General features: G+C 41.2%; 1 protein-coding gene across 1 annotated transcript in view; it reads right to left on the bottom strand.

The window, feature by feature from the left end:
• The window catches only part of LOC126282241 (histone PARylation factor 1), a 114,482-nt gene that overhangs the window by 33,604 nt on the left and 59,267 nt on the right, over positions 1-21,611 (bottom strand). Inside the window, exons 5-7 of the mRNA XM_049981828.1 lie at positions 18,323-18,471; positions 4,477-4,715; positions 1,155-1,408 (exon numbers count right to left, since the gene is read on the bottom strand). Coding sequence (XP_049837785.1) covers positions 1,155-1,408; positions 4,477-4,715; positions 18,323-18,471 — 642 coding nt within the window. The remainder of the gene's footprint in view (positions 1-1,154; positions 1,409-4,476; positions 4,716-18,322; positions 18,472-21,611) is intronic.

The following is a 21,611-nucleotide window of genomic DNA, read 5'->3' as shown; positions in this document are numbered from 1 at the left end:
TCTTCACAATGGGTCTTACTGCTGTAATTTATTCTCGCAACAACAATTAGTCGGCTTATTTTGTTTCTTAGACATTTCATTCTGAATTAAATTTCCTTCTTGTTTCATCTCAAAGTCACCATCTTCTAAAGCTTATTACATGCTGGTAACATTTTTACCTAGTATTCTAATATGTGAACAATGAGAAAATTTCTCATTTCCAAATCATTTAACATAGCTGTACAATGTCTCATAATCTGGGTTTAAAATCAAGCAATGGGTTTTAAAAGACAACATTTGTGGTTTTTTGTGTTATCTTTACTTAATAAGCAGCATTAATGTTGGTATACAGTATCCATACACATATGAGAACTTTTACTGTAAACCTGTTCAAATACCACAAGAGTCTGTAAGTTGATATAATTTAGCACCACTTCCTCCTGTGTTTCACAAAATTGTCAAATTTCAGGCAGAGCAATAGATCGTTGGATGGGCTAGTTCATAGTTTCTTATGTATCCTTTGTACTAGCACCATACGAGTCGAAAGTCGTGATTGCTCAAGCAACATCAATACTGTAACAAGTGCTTCAGCATATCAGGAAATCCTAAGCCTGTTTGAAAGTCTAAATCACCTACCCAGCCCTGCTATCACAAATTCTTCAAAATAAATCTGCATGTGACCTCATAGCCAAAGCTTCACCTGTAAATGTAAGATGACCCTTTACGCTATATTAAATAACGAAAAATCTCAACCCTGCAGCTATAGTTTAATCTGTGAATATAAGACAACTCTTTATTTTCAGAATGACTAATTTGGGGAAGAGCCTCATCTTATAATCAGGTTAATACTGTTTTCCATTACTGCTAAAGAAAAAAATAACCCAAGTCTGAAAACCTCCTTGGCAATTCATCACACAATGGGCACTTAAATGGTCAACTGCTTTAATAGACAATCACACTCACGGTACAACCTGCTTTAACTGCTTTAGCAGTACACACAGTCAAAGTGATAACAGTGTTGGCCTAAGGAACTTGCTGAGTTTGTTCACGGATAAATGTTTCCTACATCAATTGCTTATAGTCATCTAATGAGTCATAACCTCACATTTAAGAACAACAAGTGATCTGTTAGAAGAAAATAATGTTTACTAACATAAGAACAAAACTCAAGTTACCTCAAGAATAGTAGCAAAGTCTTCTCGACCCAGTAGCCCATATGCTGTTCCTGCTAACTGCCTGATGGTATTGTGGAAGACATCACCACCAAAACAAAACAGTGCTACTGCTAATTCCAGTCCCGTACCAAAATCACATTCATCAGTGGCGATATTGGCAGCTGTAATAATTTCTTGTAATTTTCCAAGGTGTGCATCACGTTCCTCATCTGTTGTTGCTGTTACAACCTTTTCCAACAGCTTCTTCAAGGTTCCTTTTCAGAATTGAAAGATAAAAGTAAGACTTACTAGTAAATATAAATTACGAAACTGAATTACTGGCCAGTAATGGAAGTAACTGTTGTACTATGCACAGAAAGAAAGGACACACATTGAATGTTCTTTACTGTCTACATTAAACAGTTTTCAATAAAACTTCAAAAATTTGAAGAAAGAAACAACCTTCAAAATCCAATATCCTGTCCTTCCCTGCCTGACTCCCCCCTCCCTACACACACACACACACACACACACACACACACACACACACACACAAGATTTTAGAAAATTTTACATTTGTTGTCATAGTTAAAATTCAGAACAGATCTACTCTTAACGTTGCAAGTAACCTCTTGTTAAAAAATGGCATTCAATGTTACATATACCGGATAAACTCCACTAACTGGGATCTTACCCTAGTGAAGTGTAAAGCTGTAAATAAAAGAATAATACCAATTCAAAGGCAGATCATGGCAATTTCATCCCTCCTTAGTGACCGGTATGAGGTACAATGAGCTTTTGGCCGAAGCCTTCTTCAGAAATGAACACATACACATTAACACAAGCAAGCACACCTCATGCACACATTATTGCTCTGTACACTGAAATGTAATCCGGTCATTCTTTCACAGGGATCAGTTCTCAGTTCACTTTTCTTTAGCTTGCACATTGCAGAGATGCCAAAAACAAAATTATGAAAGTTTGGTGACACTAGTGACTTCATACTTGCAAAAAGGTGTACCTAAATTGAACAGTCAGAAGAGATCCAAATGGAGGAACTGGAGGAAGTGGGAATTACAAATGGAGACTCCAACCAAATGTCACCAAAATGAAGGCTTTCCGCTTCCCCCTAAATAGTAAAAGTGAAGAAAAAAATCTAAACAGACAGTTTGAAAACATTACAATTACTCACAATAAAACATATAAGTACTTGAGGGGAATACTTGATAGAACGCTGTCTTTCGGAAGGCATCTAACAAAAAGGGCAAAAAAATTGAAAATCAGACTCATCATCATTCAAAAGTTACGTGGTGCAACATGTGGCGCATCGGTATCCACCCTATATTCTTCTGCTTGGGTCTTGCCTTCCTGTCTATTGAACATTAAGCCTCAGTTTGGCTAAACTGCCGAAAAGCACAACAGATAGATTTCCAACTAAATAACACCATGAGAATAATTGCTGACATCACTAAATCAATGTCTATGGGATAGCAGCCAGTACTAAGCTACCTTTCACACCCCCAACTACGACAAATAAGTGCTCTCATGAAATAGTACAAAAAGATAACGGATAGTAAAAATCTACCGATTCGTCAAGATGTGAATGATGCAGACTGTAACTGATTCTGCTCAAGATGACCACCAATAATAATAGCAAGGGTCGCTGTGGAAGATAAGTTCAACATAATTAATCCATCAACTCAAGAATGGGCTGGACAATAAAATAATACAATGCCATGTATAACCCAAAAACCACTGGGATTTGACTTGCCATGCAAAACATGGCCAGTGCTAAACAGAATTAGAACCCAATATGGCAAATACACATACCTTTTACACAAATGGGATAAAGATCCATACTCACTTTGTTTTTGTGAAGAACCAGGAATTGTCAGACATATCATCAAATAATGCCCCACAAGATGATACACTGGCAACCAGAAGACTTGCTGCTGGTGATTCCAAAATCAATAGATTACATAAATGCTGCAGATGTTTGTGTATAAGATTTTATATTGTAAATGTTATGTTCTAAACTCTATGTATTTTTCTCTCAATGTGTCAAAAAGCCAAATGATAGAAAAACACAGGCAAAACATAAAACATTAAAGAAGAACATATGACACTATCCAGGCCATTTACCAACATGCATGTCCACTTTATAGCTTTCTATAAAAAGATGAATACTACCAAACTGGCTCACAGCATCCATGAAGAACTGTCACGTTAAGGAGTTGCAAGACGAATTTGCTGAGCGTGCTCCACAACGTTATTCAATTGACCTATGTGCTTGTTGTACTACACAGGACATCTGGGTTTTCTCATCAAGAACCAGTTTCCTCGAACTCCAGGGGTACAAAATTGTCCTTCAAGATATCTGCTCACCATTTAATCAACAGTACTAGTACTTATGATCAACTAGTATACCATCTATCTCACTTCTATGCTTCTCCTGGATGCTGGATTTTTTACTTGCTCCCCCCCCCCCCCCCCCCCCCCTCCCTTCCCGTCTCCTTGTGGGTACTGGAACTGAGATTTCTGCAAATGGATGAGTGGAAATCATAACTGCTTTGAAAGCTGAGTATTTAAATATATTTGCCAATGAGTAACGTGACTGCCCATGTTCATTCACAATCAATACCTTGAAAGTGAGAGCCAAACTCACTTAGAACATCTTGGTGTTCACAATGAGACAAATAAATAATAAAGGATGAAAAAACATGAGTACAAGACAAACATATATTGCATATGTGATATAATTCTGAAGGGATGGTCAATACAAACTTTAACAAATAAACAATAAAAAACTATTAACACCAATAAAATGTTGGGCCACCAAAATCATATACAGTGGTCTAACAGCTGTAAATACTATCTTTTAGTTAACAGTTTGAGGCACATGAAAGCCTGAAAAATGTAATCACTTAAAAAATGTTTAATAGATGCAGTTCCAACAATTGTGACACAAAAGATGAAATTAATTTATTCTGCTTTCAATAATGTACTGGTCTACAACTGGATTTTATTTATTTCAAGATACTCAAGATATGATCAAGGAGTCATGGCTCAGTATCTTTAGGAAGCATGATTTCTGCCACTACTTTTACTTCCTCACAAAAGCTGTGAAACCAAACTGTGATAGAAAGAAACATTATAGGTTTCGGGCAAACCAACGATTTCTAGGCACCTAACACTTTTGAGCTTCTGTAATCTGATCTTACAATCCTCAAATGACCTTAACCTCTTTAAACACTCGCAAAGTGTATTAACAGAGAAATGTGATTGCCTTCTTTTTCGTCAGAAATTTCAACACCTTAAGATGTTGTCATTTAGTTGCACTTACTTTCAGACTCTATGAGGCTTCTGTAACCAAGTTCAGTCTTCTTGTCATAAGGAACAACCATTCCTGCCTGATGAAATGTCTTACAGACAGTTTTCCTAGATCGAGCTTTCATTTGTGGTGTGTTGAGGTCCAGAGTGATCTTGTGGTTTGTGGCCCAGTCTTGCAGACTACTCTGTATTCGAGAAACTTTCATTTTTTGGAAGGGATCTGCTTTAGAACGGTATTCTTCAAGGTATGAGCTGTGAACAGAATGAATGAAGCATGCAGAAATAGGTTAAAAAATAAAAAAATATTAAAAAACTAAATTTCTCAAACTATTGTTTTAATAATAATAATAACAGTGGTAATAATTAAAGTGCTGTATATGCTATCTTGCAGTACATCATCCAGGATCTGATTCTCTTCCTCCCTTGCCTCCTCGTCCCTTCAACATACTCTTCTAAGATTGTTTTTATAACTCCCTTGCTCCTCTTTTCTTAATATATGCTCTTCCTTTCTTAATATATGCTGTATTCCAGTTACTTTTCCTTCTTTTTATTAGATTCATGAATTGTGTCTACTTTCCCACTCTTCTCAGGACCTTCTCATGTTTCACACTATTCACCCAACTTATTCCTTGCATCCTCCACCAAGTCCACATAACAAAAGTCTCCACCTATTCCCAACTTTGTTTCTCATTACCCACATTTCAGCATCATACAGGACGGCACCTCCCACGAACTATGGATCTTGCCAAGTCGGAGGCTCGTGTACCTCAACAACACAAAAAGTCATACTGTATATGCAGCCAAAATGGAGGGGTAGCAGTGCAGAGACCAGAGGGGCAATTTTCTTTTCAATAGTGTGGAATACTCAGAAGAATGTCATAATCAGGAAAAATAAGATTGGTATTCTGCAGTCAGAGAGTGGATTGCTACATTACTTACTCAGGTAGGTAGGTTAGAAAATGTAGAAAGGGAAATGGATTGGTCGAAGTTATATATAGTGGGAATCAGTGAACTGAGGTGGCAGGAATAACAAGACTTCTGGGTAGGTGAGTACAGGGCTATCAGTACAAAATCAAATAAGGGTAGGCTTAAAAATGAATAAGAGAACACAAATGTGACTGCTATGAATAGCATAGTGAATGCATTATTGTAGCCTAGGTAGATACCAAGCCAACACCAACCACAACAGTAGAAGTTTATATGCCATCTAGTTTTGCAGATGATGAAGGAAATCATCCAGATAGTAAAAGGAGATGAAAATTCAGTTGTGCCAGGTGTCTGGAATTTGGTAGCAGGAAAAGCTTGAAAAGGACGAGCAGTAGGAGTACACGAGCCAGGGGAAAGGAATGAAAGAGGAAGCTGCCAACAAGAATTTTGTATGGAGCATAATTTAATCATTTAAGAATTATGAAAGAAGGCTGTATGCTTGGGGAAGATCCAAAAACAGTGAAACATTTCAGACTGATTACATAATGGTAAGGCAGAGCTTTTGTAACAAGGTTTTAAACTTTAAGACATTTCCAGGGGCAGACCATAAAATATGAAAACTGGATAAATTTAACAAACCACAGGTTGTTGAGAGTTTCAGAGAGAGCATTAGGCATCGTTGGATTGCAACAGGAGAAAGGAATACAACAAAAAATGAATGGGTAGCTTTCAGAGACGAAACAGAAAAGGCATCAGAAGATCACATAGGTAAAACAACAAGGCCTAGTGGAAATTCTTGGATACATTAAATTTAATCAACCAACACAGAAAACAGAAAAATCCAGTAAATTAAGCAGGTGAAAGAGAATAAAAATATCTAAATAGCTAGACAGACAAAAAGTGCAAAATGGCTAAGCAGGAGTCACTAGAGGACAAATGCAAGGCTGTAGAAGTAAGCATAACTGAGAGATAGATGCTGCCTACAGGAAAATTAAAGAGCTCTTTGGAGAAAAGTGAAGCAACTGTAAGAATATCAAGAGTTCAGATGGCAAATCAGTACTTAGCAAAGATGGGAAAGCTGCATGTTGTAATGAATATATAGAGGGTCTATATAAAAGAACAACCCTGAGCACAATATTACAGAAAGAGGAGGAGGAGGAGGAGGAGGAGGAGGAGGAGGAGGAGGAGAAGAAGAAGAAGAAGAGATGGGAGGTAAGATACTGCAAGAATAATTTGAGAAAATGCTCATGTTGATATAATGCACCTGGATTCATTACCTCAGAATTATTGAGATCCTTGGGTGAGTCAGCCATGACAAAATCATTCAGCCTGATGTGCAAGAGCAAGATATATGAGGCAGGCAAAATACTTTCAGACTTTAAGAAGAACATAATAATTCAAATTCCAAGGAATGCAGGTGCTTACAGGTGTAAATATTACTAAACCATCAGATTAATAAGACACGGTTGCAAAATATTTACACAAATTATTTACAGAAGAATGGAAAAAGCGGTAGAGGCTGACCTTAGGCAACACTGATCCTACAACTTAGAAGACATATGGAAGAAAAGCAAGCCTATGCTTACAGCGTGTGTAAATTTAGAGATAGGTTTTGGCAATGTGGAATAGACTACAAAATAGGTAGCAAGGAAAAAATACAGTGACCATAAGGTTATTTAAAACCTGAACAGAAACCAGACTGCAGTTACGAGAGTCACAGGACGTGAAAGGGAAGCCATAGTTGGAATGGGATTGAGACAGGGTTGTAACTTATCCCTCATGTTTATAGCTGTGAAGGAAATAATGGAGAAATTTGCAACGGGAATTAAAGTTCATGGAGAAGAAATAAAAACTTTGAGAACTGCCAACGACAATGTAATTTTATCAGAGACAGCTTATGACTTGGAAGAGCAGTTAAATGAAATGGGTAGTGTCTTGAAAGGTATTATAAGATGACCATAAATAAAAGCAAAACAAGGGTAATACAATGTACAAAAGTTGAAATAAATCAGCCAACACTGAGGTAATTAGATTAGGAACTGAGACACAAAGTAGTGTATGAGTTTTATTATTTGGCCAGTAAAATAGCTGCTGATCACTGAAATAGGGAAGATACAAAATGCACACCGGCAATAACACAATAATATCTGAAAAAAGGAATTTGTTAAATCTAGTATAAATTTAAGTGTTAGGAAGTCTTTTCCGGAGATATTTGTTTGAATTTTAACTTTCTATAGAGTGAAACATAGACAATACACAATGCAGAGAAGAAGAAAATAAAAGTTTTTGAAATAGGTTAGTACAGAAGAATGTTGAAGATTACATGGGAAGGTTAATAACAAATGCAGAGATTATGAATCAAACTAGGAGAAAGAGAAATGTGTGGCACAACTTGACTAAAAGAAGGGACTGGCTGAATGGACACATTCTGAGGCATCAAGTAATTGTCAAAGTGACAACAGGAAAAGATGGATTGTAAAAGGAGATCAAAGACAGAATATAGCAAGCAGGTTCAAATGGACACAGATTGTTATATTTATGCAGAGAGGATGAAGCTTCTTTCACAGGACAGATTAAATGGAAGGCTGCATCAAAACAGTCTTCATACTGACTTGTCTGGCATAGCAGTAATAGGTTATAAACACAAATATTCCTCATGAAACAGTCATCTATTAGTGAAAACTGTATTAAATTCCCTAAAGTAGTTCCCGAGATAAGCCTGCACATACAAATGGAAGAATGTGGCTGGGGACTTTAATTTATAATATTGTTGATTTGCAAAGAATTAACTGGGTACAACTGGGTAAAAATTAAGAAACAAGCCATGGCTAATGCAATGGGCTGCATTAGCAGATCTCACCACAGCTGACCGAATGTTATTGCAATGGGGACTGCTGTCGGTACAAAAACTGCACTACAACATCAGGCAGTTACTATGTTACTTGGTGCAGCCGGATTGGAAATATCAATGACACAGCAGGAAGGCAGAGACATTGCAGCACTGGCACCCAAATTACTTCACATATGAGCCACAGGCTTATTGTGGCTTACATGATAAAATATCAATGACGCAGCAGGAAGGCAGAGACATCGCAGCACTAGCAGCCCGATTACTTCACTTACGAGCCACGGGCTTCTTGTGGCTTAAGTGATAAAAAACAATGCTGTAACAAAACATGCCAAGTCCAAAGTTGTGCAATTAGTGCTCTCTACCTACCCTTTGGGTCACTTGAGGGTCTGCTTCAGATGTTGCTGGCCCTCAACCCTGGTGGTCTCTGGCTATCATACAGGGCCATGCAACTGCTCGCAGGCAAAGTTTTGCTTGCTTGCCTCTGTTCTGGAAAGATATTGCTGTGGTGAGCAGTTCCTACTATCGTACATCTGCACTGTGATCTCGCGCACCACATCTGGGGCTACCTGGTCACCTTTAGGAATCACAGCTGTTGCAGTGGGACACTGACTACTTTGCCTCAGGCATTATCGCTCCCACACCTGCGCAAAACCACTGAGCTGTGTGCTGACCATAGTGCCTTCTCTGTCAGTGCATTTGGTTTTTATGTCCTGTGGCAATGGCCTCTATGGGCACCAGCACGACCATTGCAATATAAAGTGATAAATGTGTGGTTTATCAATGCTGTATCACTGATGACATGTTGGATTCTATCATGCATCTATTCAGCACCTTGCTGCTACCCTGCCTGTATGCTGGGCCACAAGCATCCAGATTTCCAAGAACTTCAAGCATAACCGCCTTAAGGCCAACTGTCACAGTCACTATAATACATACAGAATATACATATAGATTCTGGTGATAATACACTCCTGGAAATTGAAATAAGAACACCGTGAATTCATTGTCCCAGGAAGGGGAAACTTTATTGACACATTCCTGGGGTCAGATACATCACATGATCACACTGACAGAACCACAGGCACATAGACACAGGCAACAGAGGATGCACAATGTCGGCACTAGTACAGTGTATATCCACCTTTCGCAGCAATGCAGGCTGCTATTTTCCCATGGAGACGATCGTAGAGATGCTGGATGTAGTCCTGTGGAACGGCTTGCCATGCCATTTCCACCTGGCGCCTCAGTTGGACCAGCATTCGTGCTGGACATACAGACCGCGTGAGACGACGCTTCATCCAGTCCCAAACATGCTCAATGGGAGACAGATCCGGAGATCTTGCTGGCCAGGGTAGTTGACTTACACCTTCTAGAGCACGTTGGGTGGCACGGGATACATGCGGACGTGCATTGTCCTGTTGGAACAGCAAGTTCTCTTGCCGGTCTAGGAATGGTAGAACGATGGGTTCCATGACGGTTTGGATGTACCGTGCACTATTCAGTGTCCCCTCGACGATCACCAGAGGTGTACGGCCAGTGTAGGAGATCGCTCCCCACACCATGATGCCGGGTGTTGGCCCTGTGTGCCTCGGTCGTATGCAGTCCTGATTGTGGCGCTCACCTGCACGGCGCCAAACACTCATACAACCATCATTGGCACCAAGGCAGAAGCGACTCTCACGCTGAAGACGACACGTCTCCATTCGTCCCTCCATTCATGCCTGTCGCGACACCACTGGAGGCGGGCTGCACGATGTTGGGGCGTGAGCGGAAGACGGCCTAATGGTGTGCGGGACCGTAGCCCAGCTTCATGGAGACGGTTGCGAATGGTCCTCGCCGATACCCCAGGAGCAACAGTGTCCCTAATTTGCTGGGAAGTGGCGGTGCGGTCCCCTACGGCACTGCGTAGGATCCTACGGTCTTGGCGTGCACCCGTGCGTCACTGCGGTCCGGTCCCAGGTCGACGGGCACGTGCACCTTCCGCCGACCACTGGTGACAACACCGATGTACTGTGGAGACCTCACACCCCACGTTTTGAGAAATTCGGCGGTACGTCCACCCGGCCTCCCGCATGCCCACTATACGCCCTCGCTCAAAGTCCGTCAACTGCACATACGGTTCACGTCCACGCTGTCGCGGCATGCTACCAGTGTTAAAGACTGCGATGGAGCTCCATATGCCACGGCAAACTGGCTGACACTGACGGCGGCGGTGCACAAATGCTGCGCAGCTAGCGCCATTCGACGGCCAACACCGCGGTTCCTGGTGTGTCCGCTGTGCCGTGCGTGTGATCATTGCTTGTACAGCCCTCTCGCAGTGTCCGGAGCAAGTATGGTGGGTCTGACACACCGGTGTCAATGTGTTCTTTTTTCCATTTCCAGGAGTGTAATTTCATGTGGCTTAATGGCCTTGTGAAAGTACTTCAATTGGACACCACTTCAGTGACTTAACTGTCCCCAAGGGGACAAGTTTAATGTGGAATCTGAACTGTGTGTCATTTCTGGTGAATCTCCACTTCACCGAGATATGAATGTTAGATTAAAAGGCAGACAGAAAAATCCGTAGCCCGAACTGGGTTGATTCCATGACCTTCCAGTTTCCAGGCCCAAACATTACTGCTAGATCACCAAGCCTGACATAGATTCAAGTCAATCTTTGCTGCTCCCTGTTGTTGTGGCAAATGTTTTCTTTACTGCTTTTTTCTGCCAGATACTGCCTTCTATGTAGCTGACTAGCTTATTTCCATGAGATGTCATTCCAAAGGTCAATTAAATTCAGAAAAGACAACAATACAAATATTACTGGTCCACAATTACTTAGAATCAGTCTACCAATTAGTGAGAACAGTATTGAAATCACTACAGAAGTTCCCAAGATTAGTCTGAATTTGTGCACAGTAACTAAGGCAAGGGATGTTAATTTATAATACGTATTTACTGATTATCTACTCAACCTATTAACGTTTCATCTTTATTTATAGAGCTGATGATAATCATTAATTGTTCATGCCAATTAATAACTTGTGACAATCTGCAACCCCAACTATTAAAATAAATATTTCCATTTCTTTACTCGCTATTCTCAACACAGCTTTCATGGCATGTGTAATGAGCCTAATTATCATATACTGTAAAATCTTTTAATTAGCAACAGTTTTCAGAAACCAGTATTATTTCGAAAAGAACTGTGAACTTTCTGTTTCCAGCGATTATACATATGACACATTGTATATGTTTCTAACAGTGCAGGTTTCTAGTGTCTGTAAATGATTATCTTTACTTTTGTCTCGGTGAAGCAGTTTGTTCACATGTTACTAAGTGCTTGTTGCCCAAGTGCTAAAAATATATATATATATAACTTTACAGAAGCTCTCCTGCGAACCTTGCAGAAGGTAGGAGACGAGGTACTGGCAGAAGTAAAGCTGTGCGGACTGGGAGTGAGTCGTGCTTGGGTAGCTCAGTTGATAGAGCACTTGCCCGCGAAAGGCAAAGGTCCCGAGTTCAAGTCTCGGTCCGGCACACAGTTTTGATCTGCCAGGAAGTTTCATATCAGCGAACACTCCGCTGCAGAGTGAAAATCTCATTCTGGAAACAATGACACTGTTAGTAGTGGATTTGTTGTTGTTGATGTGGACATCTTATCTTCTTTGATAAAGGAAGAGGCAAGGTATAAACAATGTGATTGTATAGACTGTCTGGAAATAACTGAACAACAAAGTAGCAGGAAGGGTTTGCGTCAAAACTGATTGTTCTGTGTAGATCCTGCAATAAATCTACTTCGAAAATGACTTCAAACGTTGTGCATAATTCATATGATGTGAATTTGAAGTTAGTGTATCCAATGCATGCAGCAGGAAAAGGAAAAAAGGTTGCTCAAACATTTTGTGGTTTGATGGACTGTCGTCCTCCTCCTCCCAGTAGGTTCAGCAATCACATAAAACTACTTTTAGGTGCATTGACGGTTGTGTCTAAAGCACCTATGAAACTTGCAGTAGAAGAAACTGTAAATATTAGTGGAACCAGGGGCGTTGCTGTTGCACTTGATGGGACATGGCAACATCGAGGACATCATTCCTTGAATGGTGTTGTAAGTGCTACTTCTCTGAAGAATGGAAAAGTTGTTGATTTTGAGTGCTTATCTAAGTACTGCCGCACCCACTATGGTAACACTGACGGACATATTGAACATAGGTGTTCTAAGAATTATGATTGTTACAGTGGAGGTATGGAGTGTGATGGAGCTCTAAAAATATTTCAGAGGTCAGTGCACATTTATAACGTTAGATATACGAAGTAACTAGGCGATGGGGACTCTAAAGCATTCAATAAAATTAATGAGTTCATTGTTTATGGTGATACCTTGGTAACAAAACTGGAGTGTTGTGGACATGTGCAAAAGAGGATGGGTGCTAGATTGAGGAAGCTACAAAGAGAAATGAAAGGAAAGTTGCTATCAGTTGGAAAACCTCTGTCTGGCTGAGGCAGATTGACAGAAACTGAAACAGACCTCCCTCAGAGTTATTATGGACTGGCCATTAGATGAACTGCACCTCTGAATAACATTAGAGCAATGAGAAAAGCTGTATGGGCCACCAACTTTCGTAAGTTGTCCACAGAGGACCACCCTGTTCACGGATTTTGCCCTAAAGGAGAAGATTCTTGGTGTGGTTACCAAAAAGCAAAAGAAAATGTTCAAATATACTAGTATAAGCATTCTCTTGCTGAGCTTGTTATGAATGTAATAAAACCAATTTTTAGAGACGTGAGTGACCCTGTTTTGCCTAGTAAATGTCTTCATGGGGACATTCAGTAGACAAATGAAAGTTTCAACCATTCCATATGGGAAAGATTACCGAAGAATGTTTTTGTAGGACTAAATATATTAAAAGTTGGTGTCCTAGATGCAGTGATATGTTTCAATGATGGAATGATAGGAAGGTTGGAAGCCTTGAGAAATTTAGGCACAAAATGTGGCTCTAATATGGAAGATCTATTGCTTGCATGGGACAGACAACGGGTGCATGAAGCTGAAAGATTCACTCTTCAAGTTACCAAAGAATCAAGAAGTGCTAAAAGGAATGCCAAGAGGAAGCTTGAAGATGATGAAATGCTGCACGATGAAGACTATGCTTCAGGAATGTTCTGAGGCACAGTTTAACATATCTTCATTCACAATTTCCCACAAGAAGTATTTTTTAGAATTCAGGTACAAATATTTTCTAAAGTTTATAAAGCATTGCTCTAATTTTTTCTGTAACTTGCAAATAGTCCATAATTATGTAGTAGACCTACGCTTTATTGCAGAATCAACTACATTATACACTCCTGGAAATGGAAAAAAGAACACATTGACACCGGTGTGTCAGACCCACCATACTTGCTCCGGACACTGCGAGAGGGCTGTACAAGCAATGATCACACGCACGGCACAGCGGACACACCAGGAACCGCGGTGTTGGCCGTCGAATGGCGCTAGCTGCGCAGCATTTGTGCACTGCCGCCGTCAGTGTCAGCCAGTTTGCCGTGGCATACGGAGCTCCATCGCAGTCTTTAACGCTGGTAGCATGCCGCGACAGCGTGGACGTGAACCGTATGTGCAGTTGACGGACTTTGAGCGAGGGCGTATAGTGGGCATGCGGGAGGCCGGGTGGACGTACTGCCGAATTGCTCAACACGTGGGGCGTGGGGTCTCCACAGTACATCGATGTTGTCGCCAGTGGTCGGCGGAAGGTGCACGTGCCCGTTGACCTGGGACCGGACCGCAGCGAAGCACGGATGACCGCCAAGACCGTAGGATCCTACGCAGTGCCGTAGGGGACCGCACCGCCACTTCCCAGCAAATTAGGGACACTGTTGCTCCTGGGGTATCGGCGAGGACCATTCGCAACCGTCTCCATGAAGCTGGGCTACGGTCCCGCACACCATTAGGCCGTCTTCCGCTCACGCCCCAACATCGTGCAGCCCGCCTCCAGTGGTGTCGCGACAGGCATGAATGGAGGGACGAATGGAGACGTGTCGTCTTCAGCGTGAGAGTCGCTTCTGCCTTGGTGCCAATGATGGTTGTATGAGTGTTTGGCGCCGTGCAGGTGAGCGCCACAATCAGGACTGCATACGACCGAGGCACACAGGGCCAACACCTGGCATCATGGTGTGGGGAGCGATCTCCTACACTGGCCTAACCTCTGGTGATCGTCGAGGGGACACTGAATAGTGCACGGTACATCCAAACCGTCATGGAACCCATCGTTCTACCATTCCTAGACCGGCAAGGGAACTTGCTGTTCCAACAGGACAATGCACGTCTGCATGTATCCCGTGCCACCCAACGTGCTCTAGAAGGTGTAAGTCAACTACCCTGGCCAGCAAGATCTCCGGATCTGTCCCCCATTGAGCATGTTTGGGACTGGATGAAGCGTCGTCTCACGCGGTCTGCATGTCCAGCACGAACGCTGGTCCAACTGAGGCGCCAGGTGGAAATGGCATGGCAAGCCGTTCCACAGGACTACATCCAGCATCTCTACGATCGTCTCCATGGGAGAATAGCAGCCTGCATTGCTGCGAAAGGTGGATATACACTGTACTAGTGCCGATATTGTGCATGCTCTGTTGCCTGTGTCTATGTGTTGTGGTTCTGTCAGTGTGATCATGTGATGTATCTGACCCCAGGAATGTGTCAATAAAGTTTCCCCTTCCTGGGACAATGAATTCACGGTGTTCTTATTTAAATTTCCAGGAGTGTAGAAAAAATAACATTTTTCGAAAAAAAAGTATAAAAATTAAAATGTAAGATGTGATTTGTTTATCCTTGCAATATACATAATAGGTGGAATTATATAGGTCTAGTACCTCAGCCATCATGTCATGTGTATCTGGTAAAAATTTGGTCTCCTTCAAATGTATAACATTGGATTAAATGGTACCTCAATTTGAGGGAACATTTTGGAAAAAAATTGCATCAATGTCTTTGTAATTTTTTAGTAACCCTAAACAGGTTCAAAAATATTCAAAATACTTCTAATTTGTTTAGAAAGTGTGCTGCATTACCTGATATCATCAAAAAAAATCTGTAAAACACATACATTATGAACAGTGTCTGAAAGAAAAAGGTGTTAACTTTACATAATATTGAGCCAGAAAAGTGCCCTCTATCCTTAAAGAAAAGACTTCCAACAACAAGTGGGCTCTGATCCAAGAGCTCTTTTATTGCTCAATACTAAGATAATCATCTCTGCAGTATTGTAATGATAAATGTATTTAATCATTGTGCTACTTTGTAGGTTCTTTTCTATGGATGTAATTGTCTTTAGAACAGACACAGAAAACACAGTTAGCAAATTATACTTACTGAACTATTCTCTGTAAGATTTACATTTATTTGAATTACCCAGTATTCTAACTTCTAGCTTCTATAGACTGTTGTGACTTAAGGATTGACTGCTACCATGGAAATACTAGGGGGTGGAGGCCCATATGGGAGGCAAGGACTGCATTCTACCAATCCCACAAGACCTGCCTAGCTGCAGCAACCACTTGAAGTTGCCAAACCTTGATCCCACCACCACAAAACTTATTGCTTGGACTATGCTACAGTTTCAGTCTGCTCACTGTCCTGTGTGACCACTGTACTCTGTGACTTTGTTCATTTTCGTTTTTGTAACTGTAGGATTTTATTTGTTTTTACCATTATTTGTTGTATGGTTCTGTACAACGTCAGTAGGAAGTCTGTCAAAAATTTAGAGTAGATAAGATCTCTTGGCCAGGCGATTGCCACATGAGGGCAGTCAAGGGTTTGCATGTTACATGAAAAACTTAACAGTGACCCGCTGCTCACCGTTAACAATGTAATTGATATAACTGCTACAGTTTTGATACATAAACAAAAACACTGTTGTGAACGCTGACAAAGAAAACGTTTGAGAATGAAAAGTGTTTTACCAACACGTGAGGGGCAGTCAAATGAAAATCGAACACCTGCCACAACAGAACCATGGAATCATTGCATTGAAAACTAATCATCGTACGAGTTAAGATATTTATCCCACTGAGGAATGAAATGATCAATTCCTGTCTCATAGAACGAGTCCGGCTCCTGACAGATGCACATTCGCTCTCATTCTTACACTTCCTTGTCAAACTGAAACCAACATCAAAACTTTTTTCTCAGGTTGTCAAATACGTGAAAATCACACTGTGAAAGACCTGGTCTGTACAGAGGATGCTGTAGTGTTTCCGAACCAAATTGCTGAAGCATAGTCTTTGCCCAATTGGCAGCACAGGTGCGGGTGTTATTGTGCAACAGGATGATTCTGTCTGACATTATGCCAACAACCCAAGGGTAAATGGCAAAGCCAACAGTGGATAAATCCCACACCTCCCTTGCCAAAGAAATCAAGAGCTGAAACTTCCTGGTAGATTAAAACTGTGTGCCAGACCAAACTCAAACCCAGGACCTTTGCCTTTCGCGGGCAAGTGCTCTACCAAACGAGCTACCCAAGCACTACTCACGCCCCATCCTCACAGCTTTATTTCCGCCAGTACCTCGTCTCCTACTTTCCAAACTTTACAGAAGCTCTCCTGCAAACCATACAGGACTAGCACTCCTGAAAGAAAAGATATTGTGGAGACAAGCTTAGCCACAGCCTAGGGGATGTTTCCAGAATGAGATTGTCACTCTGCAGCAGAGTGTGCGCTGATATGAAACTTCCCTGGCAGATTAAAACTGTGCGCCGGATCGAAACTCGAACCCAGGACCTTTGCCTTTCGCAGGCAAATGCTCTACCACTTGCCTGTATGTTATTTATTGACATATAGGGCTACCAATATTTTCTGTGTAGAAAGTCTTCTATTATAATATTTTGTACTGTCGGCTGTACCACTGGAAAGTAAGTGAATTGGAAAAACACACAAAAACAAACACAAACACACACACACACACACACACACACACAAACACAGAGAGAGAGAGAGAGAGAGAGAGAGAGATACCTATGTGGCAAATGTACAAAAGTAATCTTGTAGCAATATATCATCTGCGTGCAGAACTCATGATTATAGGAAAACACAATTTTACATTCTTGTTGTATTCTTATTCCAAAATGAATCCAATCACAAATAAAAAATACAGCTACAAATGAAAATAATGTTCAATGTCAAATGTCAATTTGACCACTGTCACTGTTTTACGTTTATAAAAAAAGTCCCTCTGTTCTAATGTTAACATGCTAGCTGTTCCACATTTTACTGTATTTGGAGGTGTAAAACAGTTGAAATACCTAACTAGTGGCAAGCAGTGATATACATTGGTCAGTAAAATTTACCCTTCTTCCACCACATCTTGAGAACAATCTGAAATTGTCTGTTAAGCTAGCTCTCTCTCTCTCTCTCTCTCTCTCTCTCTCTCTCTCTCTGTGTGTGTGTGTGTGTGTGTGTGTGTGTGTGTGTTTTCAATTCACTTTCCAGTGGTACACCCAACAGTACAAAATATTATATCAGAAGACTTTGTACAGAGAAAAAATTGGTGGCTCTATATGTCAATAACTAAGATACAGCCACATATGTCCTAACGTTATCCCTAGGAGTTTACAAGTAACTTTTATGTTATGGCTTGGGGACAGCTGCAAGTATGTACACACCTTTTAGTAAAAATAATGATAATACAAAGTATGATGTTCTCAGATTTACTGACAAACAATTGCTTTTTAATGGCAAGTGGCAACAGATGTGTCAGCATTGAGAGTAAAATGCAAGGATGTGAGAAATGAGAAGAAACAATACTTTTGAGAACTTTGTGAGACTTTGTGACATGTAAATGCACAATCAGAAACATGGAAAGGAAACACACTAGCTAGGCTTGACATTCTTTGATTTGAATTCAGTAGTTGCAGGTATACACAGATTGTTATTCCCAATATATATTAGCGCTCCAATATGAAGGCTGTAGTAATTATCAAATTTATATTTAACTACTTTCATTCTAGTGCGGTAAGTATTGTAAGCTGTAAATCTTCTTACTGTAACAACTCACAATTAAGCTTTTAGGTTATGATAACTTTTTCTGTTATTAAATGCATGTTATCCTTACTTGACGGCACCAAAGATATTTTCAGCCATGGGTTTTATCAAGCAATCCACAGCAGCACAATTACTTGCGACGAAGCAAGGTGCTTCTTTGGGATCATCACGAAAATATCCAATATGGAACAGTTTCTTTTCATCTCCTTTAATTACTGTCTGTAATTAAATAAAAGCAAGTTTAATGGCTGGAAAAAATATAATCAACTGGAATAATTAGTTACTTTTAAATTATTACTGAATAGTTACCACCACCATTACTGGATTCTCCATTCTGTCAATAAAGAATGCAAAACTCATGTACTATGCTTCAAAAATTAAACACATCAAGAATAAGGCAAAAATTATTTGGAATATCAAAAACGAAACAAACTTGTTATTCAAATGAAACTGAGTGTCTGGAAAACAGCTCAGGCAGAAATGGTGACACTTTCAAATCATTTGCTACCAGTTCCATTTTTACTTCCTTACACTGCCTACAAGCACTGCACCCAATAATGAATAACCAAATACGTATGCACTAAATCTCTTGTGCAGACACTGCCTGTATCACCAATGGACAGTAGTTTTAAAAATACAATTCCTAAGGAAACTACAGAATTCAGTAGCCAGTGCCACTGGCTGTGATGGTGTTTCTAGCAGAAAATTAAAACCTTGTTCTCACTTGATAGGATTACCCTTAAGTTATCTTTGCAAATCACGCAGTGACTTGGGGTATTTCCTACAAGACCACAAGACCTAAATAGATTCTACTAACACCCACTGACGAAACTGGAGAACTGAATTACCTGTAATTACAAATCTATATCACTCCCAGCCTTGTCAGAAGTGTTGGAGGAGGTACCTTACAACTGAGCAGACTTGTTAACTGCCTATCACTTTGGTTTCTGTAAAGGATCCTCCGCACAGAAAGCAATACAAGATCTTATAAATGGAGTATCAGCATAGCTAAACAAGAAAAATTATCCGGTTGATATATTCTGTGGACCACAAAATTCTACTTAGCACACTTAGACTTCCTTCCCACTACCTTAAATGCTTTTTGTAGCAGATAATAAAAACCTGTTTCAATTAAACTGTGATACGCACATTTGCAGTACAATATACAAAAATAATATTCATGTAGACTGCCTTCTTGTTGATGGTTCAGTATGGAACTGTAAACTATGCTGGTAAGACATTCAATAACTTACCCTCTAACATAGAGCAAGAGTTTGGGAACCACCACCAGTTCAAAAGAAAATTAAACACACACCTCATTACAGACTCTTTTTACTAATGATCTGAATACCTAGTTGCAAGGAAAGCTCTGTTAACTTTATGAGAAGTAGTAGTGTCTATTATAAAGCCGCACGGCAAGTAATAATGTAATAGAAGTAGGGCTTAGTACTTTTAGACATAAAAAACTATATTATGTGAAAAACATCATTGTAATCAAGCAAATATTAAGCTACTAACAGGAGTTAAACAGCGCCTATATAGTAAAACTGAGGAGGTAGCAGCTTTTTTTGAAGAAGCAGTCTCTTTACAGTTTATGCAATATTAAGTAGGACACTGATAATTATTGTTAATGCAGTACATAGATTTAAGTCTTTATAATGTGTCTGTCTCATGCCAGCTCATTCTACAGCCCTTGGTGTGGTTGCTTGGTTTGTGGGACTGAAGGGACCAGACTGCTACAGTCATCAATCCCTTTTTTCAAAACTTCAAACACCCACACCGAATAAAAACGAACAATGGAGGTGACAACAGTCAAAACAGGACAAGAAAGACTTAGACAGAGACCAGACAAAAGGAATTTAAATCACACAGAGTGTTAAAGTGGTTGGCCGACCATAGGTACAAAAAAGGAAAAGCCAACCACCTAGAAACACACTAAAAAAAGTACCCAGTCTAAAATTGTAGGCCAAAGGCCAGACTCAAAACAAAAAAATGACAAACACTCAGATTAAGTGATAAAATCCCCCTGCTCAAATAAAACGCAGAACTAAGCCTGCCATGGCAATGTCATCTGTTAAAAGGGCAGGCAGCGTATCAGGCAGCACAAATGTCTGCCTGATCACAGCTAAAAGGGGACAGGCCAACAAAATGTGGACCACTGTCAAAGCGGATACACAGCGACATAGAGGTGGGTCCTCACAGCGCAATAAGTGGCTGTGCGTCATCTGAGTGTGCCCAATGTGCAGTCGGCAGAGGACAACAGACTCCCTGTGAGAGACCCACAAGGAAGAGCGCCATGCACGGGTAGCCTCCTTGATGGCCCAAAGTTTGTTTGGTGAAGGCAGGGTGCGCCACTCTTCACCCCAAGTGCGAAGGACAGTCTGCCGAAAAACTGCCCTGAGGTCACTCTCTGAAGGCCCAATTCATAAGGCTGGTGCACCGAAAGCCTGTTTGACCAGCATGTCAACACGTTCATTGCCCGGAATGCTGACATGACCAGCGGTCCACACAAAGACCACAGAGCGGCCACAATTGGCAAGAGTTTTGAGGGACTCCCGGATAGTCATCACCAGACGAGAGTGAGGGAAACACTGGTCGAAGCTCGTAAACCACTCAGGGAAACGTTACAGATAACGAAGGACTCACCTGAGCAGTAGCGGATATACTCTAGGGCACGAGAGATGGCGACCAACTCAGCAGTGAAAACGCTGCAGCAAGCCGGCAATGAGTGTTGTTCGTAATGGTCCCCTAGAGTGAGAGCATAATCGATACGACCAGCACCCATCGAACCGTCAGTGTAGACAACGCCAGAGCCCTGATACGTAGCAAGAATAGAAAGAAAGCGGCTGCGCAAGGCCTCAGGAGGGACCGAGTCCTTTGGGCCATGTGCCAATTAGAGCTGAAGGCATGGGCAGTGCACACACCGCAGGGGTGTTTGCAGAGGGGCCCAGAAAAGAGGTGGAAGAGGGAAAACCTCTAGCCCAGAGAGAAGCTCTCTGATGCGAACCGCGATCATACAATCCGACTGGGGCTGACGTTCTGGGAGATGGACAACAGACTAAGCGAACAGTAGATGGTAGTTGGAATGCCCAGGCAAGCTACAAACTTATGTAGCATAAGTGGCCAGTAGACGTTGGCACCGTAACAGCAGTGGAGGGACACCTGCCTCCACAAGTGTGCTGTTCACAGGGCTGGTCCGGAAAGCTCCAGTGGCAAGTCAGATCCCACCGTGGAGGATAGGGTCCAGCACATGCAACGCAGAAAGGGATGCCCAACCATAAGCCAGGATCCAATAGTCCAGACAGGACTGAATTAATACCTGATAGAGCCATAAGAGGGTAGACTGGTCGGCACCACAG

Source organism: Schistocerca gregaria, chromosome 7, assembly GCF_023897955.1.
Source record: "Schistocerca gregaria isolate iqSchGreg1 chromosome 7, iqSchGreg1.2, whole genome shotgun sequence".
Classification (NCBI taxonomy): domain Eukaryota; kingdom Metazoa; phylum Arthropoda; class Insecta; order Orthoptera; family Acrididae; genus Schistocerca; species Schistocerca gregaria.
This window is presented reverse-complemented; position numbering and strand designations above follow the sequence as displayed.